Genomic DNA, 23,053 nt, shown 5'->3' on the forward strand with positions numbered 1-23,053 from the left:
CTGAAAAAGGAGATGGGGGAAAAAGCATAAAGTAACTTACTTTATTCGCGTGACATCCCCCACCCCCTCAACAAGGTTTCTCTGTGTAACAGCCCTGGCTGTCCTGGACTCACTTTGTATACCAGGCTTGGGGCAAACTCACAGTGATCCACCTGCCTCTGCCTGCTGAGTATTGAGATTAAAGGCGTGCCCTAACACGATTGGCTTTGGGTAGGATTTTCATCGGTACATACAAATTTAAGTTACTAAGCTCTATGCTTTAAGCATACAGTAATTTGTTATATGTCAGTTACGTTTCCATAAAGTTGTGGCATATTTGGGGAGATAAGGAAACAATAATTCCTTTATTCTGAAATAAGTATATCTATTTTTTAATTTTCCTTTACTAGAACTATCAAGGTTTCATTGCTGATATCTTGACAAAAAGCAACTTAAAGAAGAAAAGTCCAGGTTATATTTAGCTTTGTAAACATATGGGTTAAAAGAAAGGTACTTATAAGACATACCTGAAAGCACGGTGTGGGCTTCTCAAAGACTCCCATCACACATTGATACATTTTCCATGTGGATATCATAGGTACTTTTTGTGAATGAAATCCTATCAAGCCTTTTTGTGTTTAAAAAAAAAAAAACTGTTCCATCCCACCAACTTCAGAGTAAGAGGATCTCAAGATTTAGTCACATATTTCAGTTTTATCTCTGTAACACAAGTACACATGTGCATACATGGGAACACACAGCCAAAATACTTGACTCTCAAATTTTCTAGGTAATCTTGAGACTTTCAATGTTGCTTCTATCTTCTATAAGCTTTCTTTTTTCCAGCTTTCTCTCAATTTCTCAGTTAATATCTTTTTCCCCCTCAGATATAATGTCTGATCAACCTCCTTGAGTTAAGACCAGCATAGTGATGCACATCTTTAATCCCAATGCTAGAGGGGTAAAGGCAGGCAGATCTTTGTGATTTTGTGACCAGGCTGGTTTATATAGTGAGTTACACGACAGCCAGGGCTTTGTAGAGAGACCTTGTCTTTAAAAAAGAAAAGAAAAGAAAGAAAGGGGGGGGGGGGAAGCTAGATATGTATTATCTTAACATTTGGTCTAAACCAAGCATGGCAATACACCTCTGTAATCTCCGTACTCCAGAAGCTGAGACAGAAACTTTGTTTTTAGGCCAGACTGACTACATAATGACTTTGAGGTCAGCTTGAGCTACATAGTAAGACCTAAACACAAAGGAAACAAAAAGACCCAAAAATAACATTCCTGAAAAGACCCATGCAACCTATTTAACTGTGTAAAGGTCACTGAGCGACCATTATGGATAGTCACTTAACCTATTGGATCCCACATCAAAAGCAGTGTTGCATTATAGGTGGGTTTGGTGGGGTGTGTATTTTGCTTACATGTATGTCTGTATGCTACAGGCATTTTGATGTTTGTGGTAGCCAAGGGGCATTTGCTCCCTTGGGTCTGGAATTACAGTGATTGTGAACCACAATGTGGGTGCTGGGAATAGAACCCTGTTCCTCTGCAAAGCAGGCCAATGCGCTTAACTACTGAACCATCTCTCAAGCCTTTGGGCTTTTTAAACACTGTAAGTAAATATTTGTTGAAAGGCAGAATGCTTTCCAAACATAGAAACATGTTACAGTAACTGTTTTTCAAGCTAACAAATACAAAATGGCTAGTTATGTGAAATTCAGTTGACTGTAGTATTAAACTGAATTGTGTTCTAAGGCAAGAGCCCTGCTATGCTTGACAAAGAGGAATGCATCAGTTTTCTAAAGAAAATTAGACTTGGCTCTGACACTGTCATGGAGGCCACAAAGTACCAAAATATGTTCCTTACATCATGACGACTGAGTATACAGTGGTGTACTTCAGTCCAGTGAAGGTCTGGAGGGAGAAGGGAGAATGCTACAAAAGCTTCATTCTGAGTCCAAAGGTCAAACAACCAGAAGTACTGAGCTCCTTCTGAGGGCCGCAGCCGATGCATAGAAGCCTCACATTTCCCTTCCTCCACCATTTTATTTTATTCAAAATCCCAATGGATTGAAAACTTGTTTGCATGTAAGACACAGTCTTCTTTGGTCTCAGTTCAGTGACTCAAAGGGTAATCTCTTCCAAGAACACACCATGGATACACCAGAAATAATGCCTTATCAACCGCGTGGCAGCCCTCTACCCAGTCAAGCTGACAGGCAACACATCTGAGTGCACTATCAAAATTAGCCATCTCAAGTATTTTTCACATAGCTTTGGGGACTCGGTCTCTTTCCCAGAAGAGGTCCTTGAATGATAATTACTTTTCTTCTAACTTGAATACTATGATATAAAATTAGCAATACTTAAAATACTGATCAACTATTAAAACATATAGTATAGCATCAGAGTAAGAAAGGTAATTGATAATTCTTGACAAAAAGTGTGTATGTGCACACACATGTATTCATAATAACAATATATCCATGCCAAGGAAGAAAAATAGCTTTCCTGCTTACTTTCATTTTTCAGGGATTACTTCAAGAATAGTTTAAATCGGCTTGTAACATTTTTCTTCCCACTTGTTTCTGCATACCTCATCTAGCCTGGCCTAGAACTCAGTAGTAGCCCAGGCTAAACTAAACTCATGATCTTCCTGCTTTGCTTCTGGGATCACAGCTATCTGCCACCGCATGCTAGTATTCTTTTTAGTGCAATTCTGCATTATAGGTATACCACTTAAATCAACTGGTGAATGTCTGGGTGGCTTGTTTTTGAATGCCATGACTAATAATACTATGAATATGTGTATGTGTTTTGTGTAAAACAAAAACACACAAACACATACACACCAATTCCTTTTTAGTACAAATATTTGTGCATGGCTTATTAAGGCCCAAACCCTATCAAATTTAATGTCAAAATGAGGTTCTCAACATGAAAGCACAGCTTTTGTTTTAAGTTTTACTATGTAACCCAGGTCAGCCTCCAACCAGAGCTCTCCTTCCTCTAGCTGCCCAGTGCTGAGCTTACAGGAGTGTGATAACATGTCCAGCTAAAATACCATTTCCTCAAACAATATTAAATTAACCATATAAAAATGATATTGTAAGCAAGACAGTATAAAATGATTTGGATTTTTATGGGAGCAATATATTTGTTTCGCTTGGGCTCCAAATCACCTTTTTGCAGAATATGCAAATAAGCTTTGAATATAAACTCTTGTAAATACTTTATTACACACACACACACACACACACACACACACACACACATATATATGTATTGAGTGAGAGCACACCTTTTTTTTGAGGGGAGACATTGTTTCATCAGATATGCTGGGCTCATCCTTTTATGGTTATGAGTGTTTTGCCTACATGTATTGTACGCATGCCTGGTGCCCATGGAGGCCAGAAGGCATCAGCTCCACCAGAACTGGAGTCATGGCTGGTCATGAGCCACCAGGAAGATACTGGGTACCAAACCTGCTCCTGTGGAAGAGCAACAAGAGCTCCTAACGCCCATCTCATCTCTCCAGGCCCTGGCATCAAACTCTCTTTCCTGATCCTTCTGCTTCTACCTCCTAAGGCTGGAATTACAGGCTTTCCATACCATGCTCAGCTAAAGCACTGTGTCTTATTTTTTACTAATGACTAAAGAAAAACCTTGCATTTCTTCAACTAATGAGGTAGGAGATAAACAGTAGTTTTAGCCAAACCTACTTTTCAAAGTGTCTAACTTTGTATCACCACATTGCAGTTCTAATAAATACTGGACATACCATTTATTTTCATCATTATTTCAAGTTTTGGGTCTTTATAAACCTACTAGACCCTTTTGTTAATTTTTTATTTCTTTTGAGTTAGGGTCTTACAATAGACCTTGAGCCCATACAAGGTGAGGATAAACAACCACCTATATGTTCCACCAAGGGCTGGGATTACATATATGCTGCTACTATACCAGTTTATAGGTGCTAAGGAGTTGAACCTAGGGCTTGATGTATGCTAGACACACACTGTACCAACTGAGCTATGTTTGCTTGTCCTTAAAATTGATAACCGTACTTCCAATGTCTTCCTTTATAGTATGAATTTCAATATAGGTATATATAAATATGTGTATGTGTGAAACATTACTTTGATCAGAGTCAACAGCCTTACTGAACTGCCCACATATTTTTAGACATATGAACTCTGACTGAAAATCTGTCCTAGTTTGCAGTGCTATCTTGCATAGCAGCAAAGTTTCCGTGTACTCTCATGTTGAAGCTAGTTAGATTAGGGCGGCAGGAATTGTTCTCTTTGAAACTTTTCTTCATTGTTCTCCCTATATGTTGAAAGTTCATGATTGATAGGTTCCAGTGTTCCCCACTAATCACTGCACCCTGGCTTCTGAAAATACAAAATAAAGGGAAAAAGAAGTCAAACAAATTAGATTTAGATGTCAATTTAAAACACAAATATAAAACATCTTGTTCTGTAAAACTGCAATAAATACTCTGAAGTGAAATACCAGCACTCAAATTCCACTTCTGCCACTTAATAGCTCTGTCTCCCTTGATATAACAATCTGTGCCCGCTTATTTTTTTTTAAGTGCATGGTACATTATTTTCATAAATATAATCAATATATTATAACCTATATATACTATTCAAAATATTTCCCATTCACACAGGCCAGTTGAATATCTGAGTTGTGACTGATAACTTAGCAAGGAGGAGTAGCAGTATGTGTGGGGAGTAACAACAAAGTGTGACATATATGTGACACTGTCACAGGGAAAAACCCATTATTGTAGGCTATCCTAAGACAGTAAACATTGATGTAAACTTTACAGCCCACTGTGTCCTTTCACATTATGACATTTAAAACACAGCAACTCTGTGAGGAAGGACAGGCATTATTACATCTAGCTTGGTGATGAAGAAACCCATAGGATGCGGAACCACACTAGTAGCAAATAGAGAGCAGTAAGCAAGAGCTCAGATCTGGGTTCCTCCTCCACCCCCAGGCTAATTCTTTCCTTGAATTTTAACTGGTTAGCCAGGGGAGAACAATGGGTTGTTCAGGGAGGAAGAGGAGACCATGTCAGAGGTGTCCACTAGGCCACGAGGTAAGTACTCAGGGCTTTACTAACTCGGGGAGAATGGTTCTGACAAGACAATCTCTATCACTTGGGAGCTAGTTGTAAATGTGTGATCTTGGGTGCCTACTCGGGCCTACTCAACCACAATCAGCATCTTAAACTAACTCCAGGTGATGCATATGGACAGTATAGAAACAGCTGGGGCCCACGAACTGCTGAGTGACATTATATATGGCATGTACCGTCACTCCTAGGATATTATGTTAGATCCTTTGCTGGGTTTTTGTCTTGTTTTGTTTTTGAAGACAGGGTTTCTCTGTGGAGCCTTGGCTGTCCTGGACTTGCTTTGTAGACCAGCCTGGCCTCCTGAGTGCTGGAATGGAGTGCGCCACCACACCCAGTTTACATTAGATCCCTTATCACTGACTTTTGTCATTTTAATTGGGGAATATAGTCTGCAACAGGTTCTGAAAATTCAACTTATTTACAAGTAGTCCTGAAGGATTAACACTTTAAGTTGGGTCATTCACGGGCGCTAGAAAACCCTAAGATTGATCCTTTCTGTTTTTAAATGCCTTTCAAAAATAAGGTTCTAGCTGGGCATGGCGGCTCTTGCCTTTAATCCTAGCACTCGGGAGGCAGAGGGAGGCGGTGAGTTCGAGGCCAGCACTGTCAAGGCTACACAGAGAAACCATGTCTCGTAAAAAATAAAAAATAAAGTCTTACTTTTTATCCCCAAAGTACACTATAGACAATCGGCCCTTCTATACTTTACAAGTGGCAGATTAAAACAGGGGAGTTGTGCACTTACAGATCTCACCCACAGAATTTAATCCAGATTCACTAATGATTTGCCACTTTGGGGCTCAAAAACTGAAATAGCAGCAGGAAAAAGAAGATTTTAAGGTATTCCTCCTCTTCCACACCTAAATGCCTGAGGTCGGGGGACCAAGGCTGTATCCAATCCGATCACAATTAAGCTGCATTGTTAAGGCTACACTTAACGCAGAACCCTCGAGGCCGCCGCTCTCAGGGTTCACAACGCACACCATTCCGCACGTGGCGGTGCTGTTAGCAGTCGGCCTGGATCTCTTCTATATTTCCGTCCCTAATTTGAGGGGAGCCTCCTCCCGCTGCTTTACCCTATCCGAAGTGGAGCACGGGCACAAATCTCCATCACCTGGGCCACCGGAAGCCGGGACCCCGCTCCACCTTGACTAAGGCATCCAGTCGCCCCGCGGCCCCTCCCACAGCACATTCCCGATTGGACGCCCGAGAGAGGGCAGTGTCAGCGCGCGCGCCGGCCAGCCTGGGGAATTCCACTTCCTCTCCCGCCCACCAGCATAAGCACTCAGGGGCGGTGCTTCCTGTCCAAGATCCGCCTAGCAAGAGAGCGCGGGGCGGGGGGGTGTTGGTGCAGGCGCATCTCGCGATAGCTTGCAGTTTTGGGGGCGGGCCCCAAGCCAGGAAGAGAGCACAAAACTGCCCTTAAGTCATTGCAGACCCCGAGCTCCGGTTAGCCGGCCACGAGGTTCTCGCGAGATCCGTCGCCTCCATACCAAGTGAGGAAACTGGGGCCACTGTAGGGAGGGGCGTGGGGCCTCAACCGCGCAGCTGCCGCTTCCATTACCTTCCTCCTAAGGTCTCCTTCCGGTTCTCGATGCTTCTCTGAGTCTAAGGGTTTCCGCCACTCGCCTACCCTCCCCCTCAGCCCATGACCCGCCTCCGTCCCCCGCCCTCCCGGCCCGACCTCCGATCAGTTTAGTAAGAAGGTGCTGTTCCGACAGGGAGACGGCAAGAGGGTGGCGCGTCCACTCGGCCTGGACGAGGGAAGCAAACCGCTCCCGTTCAACCCTCGGCTCGCCCTGCGCTCGCGACGGCGGCGTTGGCGGACGGATACGCGGCGGTGAATAGGCGAGAAGAGAGGGGGGAGGGCGGGGGGGAGGGGCGGAGCGTGGCAGCTGGCAGTAGTTCCGTCAGAGCGGACATCTTGTGGCTGTGCCGTGCGCGTGAGCCCCGTAGGGCCGGGGAGGCACCAGCTGCCGCGCGGGGAGGAGGCCGAGGCCGCAGCTCGAGGGAGGCCCCGGCCCCTCTGTACGCGTGGGTGTGGACAGCTCGGGGAGGGGTGGGAGTGGGAGGGAGGCCGGCCGGGGCCAGCGCGGCGCCCCGGGCTGTGGGCGGCCCGAGTGGGCAGCCCCCGGGGTTGGGTGGGGTACGGTGGGAAGGCCGGCGAGGCCGGGGCCCCGCCGACGGGGGAGGGGGCATGGGCGCGTCCTCGAGCGCCGGAGCTCCGCGGCCGCCGGGCGCGTGGTGGTGGAGGAGGAGGAGGAGGAGGTGATGGTGGTGGCTGCTGGGCGCGCGCACGCAGGAGCGCGCTGTGAGGCGGAGAGTTACGGTGGTGTCAGGGGCGACATGGAACAGCTCTAGCTGTGGGGACGGCAGCACACACAAGTCCGGTCGCCTTCTGCTAGCCCGCCGACCCTCGGAGCAGAAACCGAAAGGAGCCCGGCGCCGGCCCGGAGCCGCCCGCCCTCCCCCCTTCCTCCCTCCCTCCCTCCCTCCCTACACCCCAGCCTTTCTCTGCCCTAATGACGCCGGCCTAGCGCCGACTAGGCCCCGGCTCCTCCTCTGCCCGGCTCTGGACCCTGCCCCGCACCCACCCCTTTCTCCTCCGCCTCTTCCTCTCCCACCCGGGGCTCTTCCTTTCAAGAGGCCGGGAAGTTAAACTTGTAACCACCTCTCGGCTCTTCCCGGCACCCTCGCCCTCTCCTTTGGGCGAACCGCGGAGAGAAGTAGTTGGTGGTTTTTGCCACCCCGCCCTGCCCGGATCGCGACGGTTTTCAGGGTTCTAGAGTCAGCGGGGTTTCTCCGAGGCCTTTGCGAGTGGCTGATCTGCTCCATTTTTGCAAAAGGCGCCTGTGTCTGCCAGACCGGTGTGAGAAGAGACAAGACTTCCCTGCTGCCGGGATAATCAAGAGTTTTGGCCGGACCTTTGAGTACACATCGAGATAGTGAGGAGCCCGGCGAATAGCACAGACTATGGCGCTGAAACGGATTAATAAGGTAAGTTGTTGGAACTAAATGGTCAGGGGAGGAAAGGAAGGCTCGGGTCCGGAGAAAAGCGTGGTGGGTGGGACACAATTCTGGAAAATGCCTTTTCTTTGGCCATCTCTTGAGTTAAAAGAACGCGGGTGTACTTGTTGATGAAATGAGCTTTAAGATAAGAAACAATGCTTTTGGCAAGCGAAAGGTTAGACTTAAGTTTGTTTGACCAGAATCTGCAGTTCCGGGTGAGGTCGTGCGGCTTTTAGGCTCCTCGGTTTTCAGCCTAACGAAGATTTAGCCCGGCTTGGGAAGTAGAGTGTACAGGCCTTCGGGCAGATGTCAGGATGCTGCTCCCTACGCGTGGTTCTTCAGAACTTACTTTAGCAGTATTAGTATATAGTATATAGGCTATAGACATTCTAAGGAAGAAAGGGCTGAAACATGGGGGAGAAACATGTTTTGTTCAGAACTGTACTGCTGGTCGGGTTAGTATAAACATACCTCAGTTTGTCAAAAGGTAGTGACGAAGACTATTCGGAAGCTTAACCCAATCTGGGCAGTTACACAAGAGCAAGTGGGGTTGGGAGGAGGTAGACTGACACTGGTGCCACTTCCTGTGTTGTGTGGTCGCGGCTTGCACCCGAAGCTATTTTTCTGAGGCACCGGCAACTGATGTAAATGCCTTCTGAAGGATGCCTTTGGGAGGGGGTAGGGGTGTTAACACTGCAAGAAGACGGGATGGACAGGCTGGTTTTGCTTAGAATCTGTTCGTAAGGAGGCTTGTTTCAATAGTTCAATATAATTTGATAAGTTGCCCGTGTAAGTTGGAAAGAACTAGGAGTTTTCAGATGTACTGTGAGTGGAACCACCTCTCCGGTGGCTTAGTCTCATTTTCTTTGCTCAAACTTCTATCTTGCATTTTAAGATGGCGGCTGCTTTAACTGGCTCAGGTTCTTTCCGGCATCTCCTTTTCTAATAATTCAAAATAGTGTTTTCTGTTAAGCATTAACCGTTTTTTTCTTTTTGTTTTTTTAAAATCAAGTTGTAGGAAGCTCTCAGATCCTCTACCCCCAAGACATAACCTAAATTCAAACTCAGTTTGTCTGTGTGTGTGTGTGTGTGTGTGTGTGGTGTATTTGGTTCTTGCACAATCGAGAGGGTGGAGTATTTACAGCTAACTTGAAAAAAATGTGGAATAAACTCGGTCTTAATAGAAAAGACAAAATGGGAAGGTTCGTGTTAGAAACTTTGACTCTAGAACAGTTTTTTTAAAAGTTCCCTGGAAGGAAAGGCAAGGACATGGATTGACATTTTGTTTGTAGTTATTTAATGCATATAACTTGTTAAGTTTGATTGGCAAAGCTGTAGTTTAATGAAAGTGAAAGTCTTATCTGAATATGTTGATGCTGAAATCTTGAATTCCAAGGCCATCACTCTGTAATCATCATCGTAGTTCTATGCAAGACAGTAGCTGAGCAGTTCGTATTCTTGAAGATGTGCGACAGTGAGGAGGAAACCTTAGGATTCGAGGCTTTGGATAACTTGAGAAGATAACTTTAAAGTAACCACCTGGTGTGACAATTTTGAGATTGAGCCTCGTGTTAGAGATGTTTTTTGTGCTTTGCAGCATACTTAATATGGAGACTAACATTCAGTGACCATCAAAATTCAGCTCCATTACTTTTATAAGTGTAAAACAACATTCTGAAGGGAGGTCTTGGTACTTTTACTTTTACAAGTGATACCCAGTTCTGGCACCATTTTAATGACTTAGAGCCCTAGTGAGGCAGAAATGATTAAGTGTGATCATTTGTAGTAAAAAACACAGATTAGAGTCACGCTCTCAACAAATTTATCCATTTCTCTAGTCAGTACCAGGGATTTTTCTACATACTGGAGTGACAGAAAACAGATATTTTTAAGTTTAAAGAATTATGTATTGATACTTAATAATGTAAAATTTCTATATCAGGAAACTATATGCCAAATGGCTGCTTGAACCTGTATAAACATCCTAGTGTATCTGTTGACTATCTCCCCCCATCCCCACTGTTAGAATCATGAGGCTACTTTTAAAAAATGACACCCAGATAGCCATAGTTTATGAAAGTTCAGGAAGAGGGTGCCTTTTTCTTAAGGCATCATTTCTCTAAAAATAAGGGGACAATTAGCCATTGCCATGAGGTTTTGTTTTTTGTTTTGTTTTTTAATTCCCTACTTTGAAATCTTCTGGTTTCCCTAAACAAGTATTAACATGTTTACATCCACTACAAACATGCCTGTAGTTCTCATTAATATTTTATTAAAATGCTTATACCACTGTAAGCTTTAGTGATAAATTAGTATAAGTTATTGTTAAGGTTTTTGTTTTTTCGAGACAGGGTCTTTCTGTGTAGCTTTGGCTGTCCTGTACTCACTATGGAAACCAGATCCGCCTGCTTCTGCCTCTCCAAGTGCTGGGTCACAGGTGTGCGCCACCACTCCCAGCTTTTTATATTTTTGACTTTTAAAATCTTTCATAAAGATAATTTTTTAAAATCTTTGTGTGTGTGTTTGCTTTACTATTTGCTATTTGGACTAAATTGTAATGTGGTACTGTTATTAAATGGACATTTTAGAAGCTGAATTCCAAAGTATTTGCAATATTTCATAACTCTTTCAAACAATTTCTAATTTTCTTAAAACAAATGTGGAAAAGTGGGTACAGTTGACATCTTCACTTTGAAGAAAAAAACAAAACTCGCCCAGGGGTTTATGATGTAGCAGAGTTGGGGCTAGAACCCAGGCCTTCTATCTAATTCTACATTGTTCTGGTAACCATTTTTCAGGTTTCTGTAATAGCTAAGACCTAGCATAGGAGCTCTAGTAGGTAGTGGGCCTCAAGACAGCCATGTGAGGTACTCCATTATACGGATGAAGTAGCAGACCCACAAGGTGACTTTTGACTTGTTCAGTCCCACAACTAGAATAGGTTTCTAAACTGTCTTTTGGACCATTTAAATTCCTATTGAATGACTGTGGTTTTGTTTTGATTTTTTGCTGAGATATGCTGTCTTCTACCTCGTATAAATAGTGAGGATTTAGGCTGGGTTTTATGTTACAACTAATTTGTAAATTTAAGGCTGGAATGTAATATATTTAATTCTTGGATAGTTTATGGCTAGAAACTGCTGTGTTAAGTGCTAGACTCTTAAAATAGTGCTTCAAGTTTTGTAGGCTAATAGGCTTGTCCTGTGCTGGGAATTTTGGTTTTTTGTTTTCACATTTGTTTGGTTGTTTGTTTGTTAGTTTTAAAGACAGGGTTTCTCTGTGTAGTCTGGCTGACCTGGACTCATTTTGTTTGTAGACCAGGTGGCCTCCAACTCACAGCGATCCGCCTGCCTCTGCCTCCCGAATGTTGAGATTAAAGGTGTGTGCCACCAGCGCCCAGCTGGTTGGTTGGTTTTTCAAGACAGGGTTTCTCTGTGCCCTCAGTAGTCCGAGACTCATGTTGTATTCACGTTGTAGACCAGGCTGACCTCGAACTCATAGCCATCCACCTGCCTCTGGGATTAAAGGCGGCTGCCACCACCATGCTTGTTTTTAGTTTTGTTTTTTTTTAATCTCCAAGGCTGATTTATATTGTAAAAAATACTTAGGTGAGTGGGGGAATCCTAGTCATCCAGTGTCTCAGGGTTAGGGTTGACTTTGATAAACGCAGTTGTGACACACTATTCTTGTCTTTCATCATCTGCTTATCTGCTGTGTTAAACCCAGTGTATGCACAGAAAGGTTAAGTTGGATACCCCAAAGCAACTTGTATAACTACGGTGACAAACTTTACATTTTGCTTCCAAGGCTTGAGCACCTCTTAAATCAATTCCCGATTCTCAAATAAGTTTTCTTTATGGGGCTCTTGACCGGGGTGGGGGGTTCTATTGGTTGAGAGAGGGTTTGAATTAAATTTTGAGGCAGTGTCTCACACAAAGGCTAGCTTGGAGCGTCCTGACTGCTCAATAATGACTATTACAGGACTGGGCTTGTTGCCCACTTGGTGATTGTGCTTTTATTTATCTATTTGTTCAATTTCTTTTTGCAGGGTTTTCTTTTTGTTTGTTTGGTTTTGTTTCTTGTTTTTTTGTTGTTGGGGTTTTTTGTTTGTTTGGTTTTTGTTTCTTGTTTTTTGTTTTGAGGTGGGGATTGACTGTATAGTATTGGCCTCGAACTTAGAGCCATCCTCCCTCTCTGCCTCCCATCTGGATTACAGTTGTCTGCCACCAAATCCAGGTGCATTGCGGGCCTTAATAGAAATTACATCTATTGCTGTATATAAGAGCTATTTTTCAGGTAGGTTTTGACATTATTACATTTTTATTTTGGGAGATTCTGGCTTTTTATGAATACAACAATGTGAGGTCTTATAAATCATTTCTAGAAATACATTATTTTGAAATGTTCATTGGGGAGTCTGAACTTGCTAATTAGCTTGGGGTTAGTTTCATGGGTATTTCATTGGGGTTGTAATTGAATTTTTAAAAATCAGGAATACATATCAGTCATGAAAATTTGTACTTTGGTGGGAAAAGTCATTACACACATTTGTATATTTGTCACTTTGTGCTACTTATTTTCAAAGGTTTGTCAAGCTTCTTTGCTATTCTGTATTGTAATGAGGGTATTGTCAGCTTCCTACGTGGCAGTGATCTTAATTCGAAATTCACTAGTGTTAATGAGTGGACTAAATATCTTAGTGTATAGCCAGTTTGTCCTATACTGTTGTATTCTTAAAACTCCTCTGGCAGCTAAGGTAGTATATACCTATAGTCTACACTCCGGAGACTAAGGTATGACAATATAAATTGGAGGTCACCCTGGGAATGTAGCTAAATACACTGTCTCAACACAAAACAAATTATCCTCAGGCCTGTTAATGTGAGGGAAGGAAGGGAAAAGTTTGTATTTTACGCCTTGTTTAGACATGAAATTTATCATCTAGGCACCTTACTTTGAGCTTTCTCAATTGTGATTTAGTATTTCTTGATTAGATGTTTCAGGATGGAAATATTCATTTACATTACTCCTAACCAGTGAATATTTACTACTACTAGATTCCTGCTCAGTTTCCTATCTGTGAAACACCTGATTTGCTTTCATGGATTAAAGCTTTCTTTCTATTCCAAAACTGCTTACACAAAGATTTTTCTGAGAATAGAGCCTTAGTAGGGCTACATATGGTTGTCACCAGGCCTAGATTCGAGTAATCTTACGTGACTTACCTTCAAGGGTGATCTAAAGAAAGAAGATTGTAGTATTATTCACTCAGGCCATTCTTAGTACCTTGTCTAATAAACAAGCATACTTGTCTCACCTATAATTAGAACTAAACAGGAAGCTAATGCCTTGTCAGTGATGTAAGGCAGTGTAGTGCACAAGACATATCTTTTAATCCTTAGGATAAAAAGAAACTTAAGGTTTCCACAGGAAAGGTTACAAACAAACTGATTTTAAAGGGGCATAAATTTTGTTGTGGTTTGGGTTTTGGCTTTTTGAAATGAAGTATACTATTTTCTGGGCTTGCTCAGACTTTATCCTCCTGCCTGGACTATGCCAGCTAAATGGCAATTCCGTTTGATTGTTCATGTCTACACTTCTGTCAAGTTTGTTCACATAATTTTTTGCCAAGTATCTTCTGGAAATAATTGCTAGTAACCACACATTTCTGAGAAGCTTTTTTATTTGGCATTTTAATTAACTTATGTAAGAAAGTCTTTTAAATTGCAGCAGTTGTTGTATTGTTGTAATGGACAGCTAAGGGTGATTTATAACCTCAAAACATTTTTTGGAGGTTCCTTTAATTCCTGCTACTTGCCTTTATTTTATCTCAGAAGTAGTGTTAAGATAGGTGTGCAGCAAGAGCTGTCTGAAAAAGTGGACTCCTAAGTAAAATACAGGAAGTTAACTTTAAAAAAAACAATAAAGATTCTTAAAGTCTTATTACCTACTATTAGTTATGTGCTAAAATACAAGGTTGGTGTCAGATTGGAACTGATACTAGAACATGGTAGTGTAGTAGTAATATACTGTATACAGGGGTATGATCCATTGCTTGGCCTTGCCCCTGTATTGAATTAAAATTTGACAAGCCTCTCAGATTGTAACAGAAATCTACAAAGTTGAATAGGTTTATGGAGTTAGGCCTTAATGGCAGGGTTACTAGTAGAGTTTTCCCTTTCATAAATACTGTCCTTCTGGCTGTGCTGATGACATACAAGTAATGTTTGTCATGGGTCTGAGATAAATTGTGATAGAGACATGGAATCTTTCTTGCGGCTTATCTAATGTAGTTGTACAGCTTTATTATTCAGTTATTACATTTCAATTTACTAAGCATTCTGGATGCGCAAGTCAGATAATTTTGTATTTTTTCCAGCATGATTACTTTAAGTCTTTGTTTTTGATATTTTGGCCCACTGTTTTTGTAGTCTTTGGTAACTTTACTGCTCGTACAGCCCATCTCTAACTAAGATACCAAGACAGTAGAGGTACAGACATGCAAAACAAAACAAAACCCTATAGTATTATGTTTAGGTGTAGGTCTTGCTGGCAGCCGTTTCATGTTTTCAACTATGAAGTATCAAAGAGATGCTCTACTCCATAATGATGATTGGAGTAAAGACCCCCTTAAACTCTATGGGCTCTCTTAGAAATGCCTCGGAATAAAAATTTGGGGCCTGGGGAGATGGCTCTCGGAGTTTGGAGTGATAACTACTCTGGTTTTTCAAGACAGGGTTTCTCTGTGTAGCCTTGGCTGTCCTACACTAACTTTGTGGGCCATGTTGTCCTCAAATTCACAGTGATCTGCCTGGGTCTGCCTCCCGAGTGCTGGGATTAAAGGCGTACACCACCATGCCCAGCAAATATTTATTTTAATTTATAAGAATAATCTGTCTTCACACATCAGTTCCCATTACAGATGGTTGAGAGCCACCATGTGATTGCTGGGAATTGAACTCAGGACCTCTGGAAGAGCAGCCAGTACTGTTACCCACTGAGCCGCCTCTCCAGCATGCGCTGGCTACTCTTTAGAAGACCAGGATTCAGCTGCAGGGTATCTAACTTCCTCTTCTGGCCTCCTTGGGCAAACACATATGCATGTGAATTTTAGGCAAATACTCAAACACATAAAATAAAAATGATTTTTAAGAATGTAGTGGTTGTGTACTAATTTACTTTACAGTAATCTAGCCACTGATTGTTTTGCTTAGTATACAGACAAAGTTTTGCTATGCTGCCTACAAAGTCTTCAGGAAATAATAGATGAGGGATGTAGTGTTTATTGCAGTCTTAAGTACTTCTATGAGATTTTTAACCTAATTAGGTGAATTAGACCATGTGAGAGCTTTCAGGATTTTATTTTTCTTGATTGGAAAAGCCTCCTTGGCTTCTTAAATCTACTTTGTTTCCTCAATTCTAAAATAGGTAATGTCTTTCTTAATATGAATTTTGAGATGAACAAGACTTAAAGCATCATGACACAGCAGGCACATAACATAACCTTTTTTTAAGTTTTTCAAGACAGGGTTTCTCTGTGTAACCTGCCTTGGCTGACCTGCACTCACTTTGTAGACCAGACTGGCCTTGAACTCACAGCCATCCACCTGCCTCCTAAGTGCTGGGATTAAAGGCATGTGCCACCACACCTGGCTACGCCTGGCTACATAACATACTCTTAATAGACCATTTATTCCTAACAGACCTCAGCCTAACTTTGTATTGAATATGAAGTAGATTTTAGTGTATGAACTTGAAAATGACTTTACTTTGACTGGCTTTACTTTAAAATCTTGGATTATTGCTGCAGGGATGTCTTGGTCGTGGAAATTTGGGAAATAGATACTTAGAACTTATTTAAAAGGGAAGGAAATAAGAAAATGACTTAGGTAACAAGAGCCTGAGGTTAAAGGAAATAAAAATCTGAAAGTATTCCTTTATTCTAAAGGAATGGTAATGCTAGCATTTAAAGGCTGACTGGTTCAGAAATAGCATGTAGAACACCAGTTTTCTTATTCTTCATAAGATTTACCAAGGTAGTACCTTGATGTATAATAGTTAACTTTTACAGTTTTCTGATCATCTTTATAAGTAAAATAAATTTAAAACTGTTGGTTAGATACTTGTTTAGGCCAACGATTATTGAAATGTTTTGTGTGAGTTTTCATGTGTGTACATGCCTGTTAAGAGACCAGAGGTCAACATTTATTCTCTTGTGTCCCCATCATATATTTTGAGACAAGTCTTGGGGGAATTTGGATCTCACTGCTTTTATGTTAGGTGGGCTGACCAGCAAGGTCTGGAAATATTTTCCCTATCCTAAGGCTGTAGTTACTACCAAGCCTAGATGTCAAGGCCTGACTTCCAGATGGTTGGTTTGCAAATGGTCTGCAGTGGTGGTGCACACCTTTAATCCCATCACTCGGGAGGCAGAGGCAGGTGTGATGGCTGTGAGTTCCAGGCCAGCCTGGTCTACAAAGCAAGTCCAGGACAGCTAAGGTTACACATAAAAACCCTGTCTCGAAACCCCACCACCACCAAAAAAAAAAAAAAAAAAAAAAAAAAAGAATAGTATGGGCAAGGGCTGGAGAGATGGCTCAGTGGTTAAGAGCACTGCCTGCTCTTCCAAAGGTCCTGAGTTCAATTCCCAGCAACCACATGGTGGTTCACAACCACTTGTAATGTGATCTGATGCCCTCTTCTGGCCTACAGGTGTACATGCAGGCAGAACATTGTGTACATAATAATAAATAAATATTATAAAAAAAAAAAAGAATAGCATGGGCCAGGCGTGGTGACGCACATCTTTAATCCCAGCACTTGGGAGGCAGAGGCAGGTGGATCGCTGTGAGTTCGAGGCCATCCTGGTCTACAAAGTCTAAGACAGCCAAGGCTACACAGAGAAACCCTGTCTTTAAAAAAAAAAAAGTGTTATCTACCTGCTATGTTGTATTGTAACACTTCTAAGTCTTATTTATCTCTCAAAATTCACATTAAAAAAGATGTTCCTGTTTTAGAATTGAGGAAATATTAAGTGTAGGTAGGTAGTTTAAAAGATTCCAAACTGATAACATTAGAGTACATGCTCCTAGCCTTATTTTTAAGTTGCTTTTGCCGTTTGTATTGCATAGGTAAGTAAGATGCTTGGATTTTAATTGAATATTTACTTTTTGGGACAGTAGCATAGAGTTTGGAAGTAGTAATACACAAATTTTGTTTTTTACCACCTTGATTAAGTACAGTGAGTATTCCAGTAGTGATAATGGAGTTTGCCATTACAATTAAATTAATGAAAGTTTGTGTTACTTGATATTGACAAGCTATGTCTGTGAGACTTGATGACTTAAGTAAATGCCTTTGGCATAGCTGGTATATATAAAATACAACTGAGTTCTTTGTTTAGACTTGGGCCGCACAATATCTTCTGTATATGTAGTTGTTTCAGAATTTTATGTGTATGATGAAATCTGAGACACTTCTTGTCTCAAACAGTTCCATAACTGAATAGCTTGAGGTAATTAGCATGTTATTTTTACCTAGTATGTGTTATGTGTATGTGTATGCGTGGTTGGGCACATGCCACAGCATGTTATTTTTACCTAGTATGTGTTATGTGTATGTGTATGCGTGGTTGGGCACATGCCACACACAGTGCCTTCCAAGGCCAGAAAAGGGCATTGGGTTCCCTGAATCTGGCCTTAGATAGAGGTAGTTATGAGCTGCCTGGTGGTTGGTGCTGGAACTACTGGGGCACTTCTCTAGCCCCTAGCGTTGGTTGTTGTTGTTGTTGTGTTGTTTTCAATACAAGATTTCAGTAAAACAGTGATTAGAGGTTTAAGGTGAACTTTGTCTTACTGATATTGAAAGTAGAGTAAATAGGCAAAGAGCAGAGAGAACGATGAAGATGGTAGGTTGAGGGATCTCTTGCTGTTTGGTTCCTATATAAGCAGCTAGTCCTATGTTTCATAAGTAAAATGGCAAGAGTATCAGGACTGTTTATTTTGTGTTTTGTGTTTGTCTTTTGCATTATTGTATGAGGTTAAGTATTACTTAATTGATGCTTGCATTTGAGGATCTATTGCTTCCCGCTTTGTTCTTTTAAAGTCATTTTCAGGGTACACAATCCCTTCATCAAGATTATATGTCAACCAATCCTAATGTCTATAAAGAGTCAATATCTGATTCTTAGGCTGTCCTCCCCAACCTAGACTTTTCTTATCATTAACTGAAGTGGATGGATCTATCTACCTGCATGCTTTGTTTCTTCTCTTTTAGGTTTTTTTTGGGGGGGGGGGGTGTTGGTTTTTCAAGACAGGGTTTCCTCAGTGTCCTAGACACACTTGTAGACCAGGCTGCCCTCGAGCTCACAGTGATCCACCTGTCTCTGCCTCCCATATGCTGGGATTAAAGGTGTGTGCCACCATGTCCAGTTTTTTTTTTTCTTAAGTTTTATTTATTTTATGTATATGAGTGCTATCTGCATGTACACCTGTGTGCCAGCAGTGGACACCTGATGCTAGTGTAGATAGTTGTGAGCCATCATATTGTTGCCAGAAATTGAACTCAGGACCTCTGGAAGAGCAGACATGCTCTTAACTGCTGAGCCATCTCTCCAGCCGTTCATTTCTTATATCAAAAATCTTCTTAGCATTAACTTTCCATATCAAGTCTAGTCTACAAAAATCTTAGTGCTGAATTAATTATCCATTCATTCATGAACCAGGTCTTGATACAGAGTGGTGCTTGCTTTCGACTTCAGTGATTTTTTTTTCCCTTGCTTTAACCTTCTTAATACTGAGAACACAGATGCCACCACACCCAACTGTTGCTTGTTAGTATTTTTAAAATACATTTATTAAACAGCAAATTAGAGACATTTTAATGACATTATTAAAAAGCTATATTTAAAACTTTTAAAACGCTACATTCCTCTTTAAAAAAAAAGATTTGTTGACTTATATGAATGTTCTTACTTGAATGTACATCTACATGCTAGAAGAAGGCATCATACCATACATTATAGATGGTTGTGAGCCACCTTATGGTTCCTGGGAATTGAGCTCAGAACCTCTGGAAGAGCAAACTGGGCTGAACAGAGCTGAGCCAATCTCTTTAGCCCCCTATAACTTAATTTTTTTTATTGGACTCAACAACTGTAGTCGTGGCTGTTCAGGATCCTATGGAGGAGGATTAGTTGAACTCATGAGAAGACCAATCTGGGTAATACAGGAAAGAAAGGCTTTTGATGTTGTTGCTTTTTCAAAACACAATATAAGAACAGTTCATTAGTTAGCACTGTGAGGGCTGGAGATGCTCAGTGGTTAAGTTACTGCTCTTGCATAAGAATTGTTTGCTTCCCAGCATCCATATGGTGGCTCACAAATTCAGGTCTTGTGTGTTTACATAGAGCATACATGTACATAAACATTTTTCTACACCAATTGAGTGACAGTTTTAAAGATTTCCAATGGACTGAATCTATGTCAGAATGGAACTTTGTCTTTTACACATAAGCTCTTGAAACACTAGAGCAATAAAGAGTGTTGATTGTGGATTTTTGGTGGGATATTTTGTGTTTTACCCAGCATTAGGATGGAGAAAACATTTTTCATACTGCATTGTTCTGTATATGCTTTTCTTTTATTATTGTAAATTTTTGACAATCACTGTGGTTTTAAGGTATATGTGTGCCCTTACAGACCAGAAGAGGTTGTCAGGTGCTGGAACTGAACCTGGGTCCTCTATAAGAATAGCCATCTATTCTTATCTGCTGAGTCATCTTTCCATCCCTTTTACATTTCTGTTGGAATATACCACAACAGTGTGCTTCTGAAATTCCTTCATTTAAAAGAATATTGTTGGGGACTAGAGATAGCGTCACGGTTGAGAGCACTTATAAGATAATAGGTTCCATTCCCAACCCCCATATGAGGTGTCTCACAACCGCCTGTACCTGCAATTCCAGAAGATCTGATGGCCTCTGTCTTCTGTGGAAACCTAGGTGAACATAGTATGCATAAACTCATGTAGGCACACATATATGCACAGAAATAACATCAGGTATTTCATACTCTACTGAATTGTCTCAGAAAAGTCTTGTGTTTGTAATGAGATTATAGCCCATGGTAAATGCTTAAAAGATTTTTTGCCTTGCTGTGTTGAGGCAGTTGTAGGTTCTGTGCCCAGGACTTGTTTTCATCCATCTAATACAATCTGGCATTAATGTATTTGTAAAGTTCTCAATTTGCTAATGTGTTTGACATATCAGCCATTAGATTTTCATACAATCACAAAAATCTTTAACACTTGAAGAGAAATAATGGAACCACTAGTAGTATGAAAAGAGATGAAATTGTGCCATCATGCTATCTAAGAGCTTTGACTTTTATCTTAAGCCATACACATCACATATCTAGTTCTTAGTCTGAAGGCTATTGCCATAGCATACCCAGTTGGTACATACCACACAGCAGAAACAGTAAATGCTATTTCTGTTCATAAAGGTTGGAGGATAAGATTGGCTAATACTCTCAAAAAAGAGGAGGTGTTTGTTTGAAAAGGACCAGGAAATGAGACTTGCTAATGTTAGAGTTAATTATATGTTTGAGAATGCTGTTCACTGCATATGCTTTTTATTTAGTAGATGAAACCAATGTATCTGGAAATATATTAATAAAAACTGCATTTTTATTAGCTTCTTGAATTTGTTACTATACAATGAGGCTCTTGTATGCTCTTAACAAGAGCTGTGAAATTTTGTGTGTTCTTTGACCAAGGTAGTTGTTTTTCAGGGATTTAAATTAAAAGCTTCTCTTCCATTCTCTATTATTGAGGGAAGTGGGCTTATTCAGAATATTCTGTGCTTTGTAATTTGTTTAGTAAAGTCATTGAGAGTTAATATGTTCAATTAAATGAATTGATGTCATATGTTGATATTGGCCACAGGATCCTTTGTTGTGTCTTTTAAGAATCAGTAATTAAAACATGTTACACTTATGATTGGGCTACTTGCAAGGAAAAGCGGGCAGGATAACTAGGCTAATGTTGGAAGATTGAGCCCAAAACAGGCATAATTGCTTTGGCTTTGGAAATGTAGCTAGTTGGTTTAGTTTTTGTTATTTGTTTTTTAATGACTGCTAACATATTTATATAAAGAACTTACGGCTACACCTGTATTCGTCCGGGCTAAGGTATTGAAGGGAGGTGGGTCGTAACATTAGAGTGAGTGTATCTACTTGATAACTAACACTGGTAAGGTAAAACCTATACCATCATCATCAAACCTGTATCTTTTTTTCCTGTAAGTCTAATAAAGGAAACTACTTTTATACAAAGTATTATGTACTTGTTTACATACATCATAGGCTATTGAAGGGTTAGGCACGTACATGCATGTTTTGGAGGCGCATTCTGTGTGTGTGTGTGTGTGTGTGTACGTGTGTACAGTATTTACATGTACAGTATTGTTTACATGTGTGCCTGCATGACAGAAGCGGGCACCAGACCTCATTATAGATGGTTGTGAGCCACCATGTGGTTGCTGGGAACTCAGGACCTTTGGAAGAACAGACAGGGCTCTTAACCCTTGAGCCATCTCTCCAGCCCCCTTAAGGTGCATTCTTAATGAAATTGTGAAAATTTCATCTTTCTACTTAGAAAAGTTGAGTCTTCCAAATATTTTTTAAAATAGCTAAGAATGAACAGCTTACATTAATCAAGAAATTTAAATATGGAAGCTCTACAAGAGGGGTTTCACATGGAAAACAGTGAGACTTTTAGGGGAGAAAAAGAATTTAAGACAGAAAAAGGGACCATTTGAGATGGTCTAAATAGTTTTTCAAATGACACACATACACTAGCCAAGATGATTATTTCAGCATGTGTCTGTTAAACATACCGAGTATATTTCAGGAGTAGATTTAAGCTTACTTAAAAGTTTATTTCTCTCCTACTGGGATGTATTGTTTTACCATGGTTTTGTGTCCCTTGAAATGGAATAAAAAAGTTTATTTAACTGCATATCTTTTCTTAAATTTAGATTACATAACCTACCATTTTCTGTCTTGGTTTAGGAACTTAGTGATTTGGCCCGTGACCCTCCAGCACAATGTTCTGCAGGTCCAGTTGGAGATGACAGTAAGTAACTTAGTTTCTATGTAATGACTAACTTTAGAAGGTTGTGTTTTTTGGATAATGAGGCTTTTGTTTTGTTTTCCCTCCTTCCCTTTCTAGTGTTTCACTGGCAAGCCACAATTATGGGACCTGTAAGTATTCTTTTTTCAACTTTCCTTTTCATTGAAAATCCAGCATTCTCTTTATTACAGTTTTAGTCTTTTGGCCTTAATGTATAGTTTATGGTATTTTTGTTACTGTTTGGGGTTTTGTTGTTGTTTATTTGGTTTTTGGTTTTTTGAGACAGGGTTTCTCTGTGTAGCCCTATCTGTCCTTAACTTGCTTTATAGACCAGGCTAGCCTCAAACTCACAGATCTGCGTGCCTCTGCCTCCTAAGTGCTGGGATTACAGGTATGTGCTACCATGCCTGGCCAGTTAATACTATTTCTGATAGGTCACAGTTAACACTGTTCTAAATGTGCATCTCTGATTACACGTTTCTGTTCTCTTGGGTACCAACTGCGGACCACAGAATCCCTTGCATTGGCTTAGTCTTGGTTTTTGTATGGCAGAGGCAAGCAGTCATTGAGCTTCTTGAAGGGAGGTTCCACCATAGGTTGTTCTTCAAAGCACGGTAACTGCCAGGAATAAATCTAGCACAATGGTGTTCTTTGGTTAATTTTTAAAAAAAAAATATAGACCTAGAAATTTATATAAAATAGGCAGAGCTTGATATTTTGAATATAGCAAAATTCCTTTTTATCTTGGGTAAACTGCTGGATAATTGAATA

General features: G+C 40.9%; 1 protein-coding gene across 7 annotated transcripts in view; it reads left to right on the plus strand.

Annotated features, from left to right (window-relative positions):
* The first annotated feature begins 4,973 nt into the window (after nt 1–4,973).
* UBE2D3 (ubiquitin conjugating enzyme E2 D3) overlaps nt 4,974–23,053 on the plus strand; it is a 30,321-nt gene continuing 12,241 nt past the window's right edge. Inside the window, exons 1-5 of one of the 7 annotated variants that reach the window (XM_084755922.1) lie at nt 6,539–6,636; nt 6,862–6,988; nt 7,987–8,137; nt 22,222–22,285; nt 22,382–22,413. In XM_084755922.1, coding sequence (XP_084612048.1) covers nt 8,114–8,137; nt 22,222–22,285; nt 22,382–22,413 — 120 coding nt within the window. In that variant the 5' untranslated portion in view covers nt 6,539–6,636; nt 6,862–6,988; nt 7,987–8,113. Of the gene's footprint in view, nt 5,102–6,485; nt 6,637–6,765; nt 6,989–7,015; nt 7,175–7,986; nt 8,138–22,221; nt 22,286–22,381; nt 22,414–23,053 lie in introns of those variants that run through there. The other 6 variants (XM_084755924.1, XM_084755927.1, XM_084755925.1 and 3 more) reach the window with 6 other exon arrangements.

This window comes from Acomys minous (assembly GCF_964271855.1).
Source record: "Acomys minous genome assembly, chromosome: 14".
NCBI lineage: Eukaryota > Metazoa > Chordata > Mammalia > Rodentia > Muridae > Acomys > Acomys minous.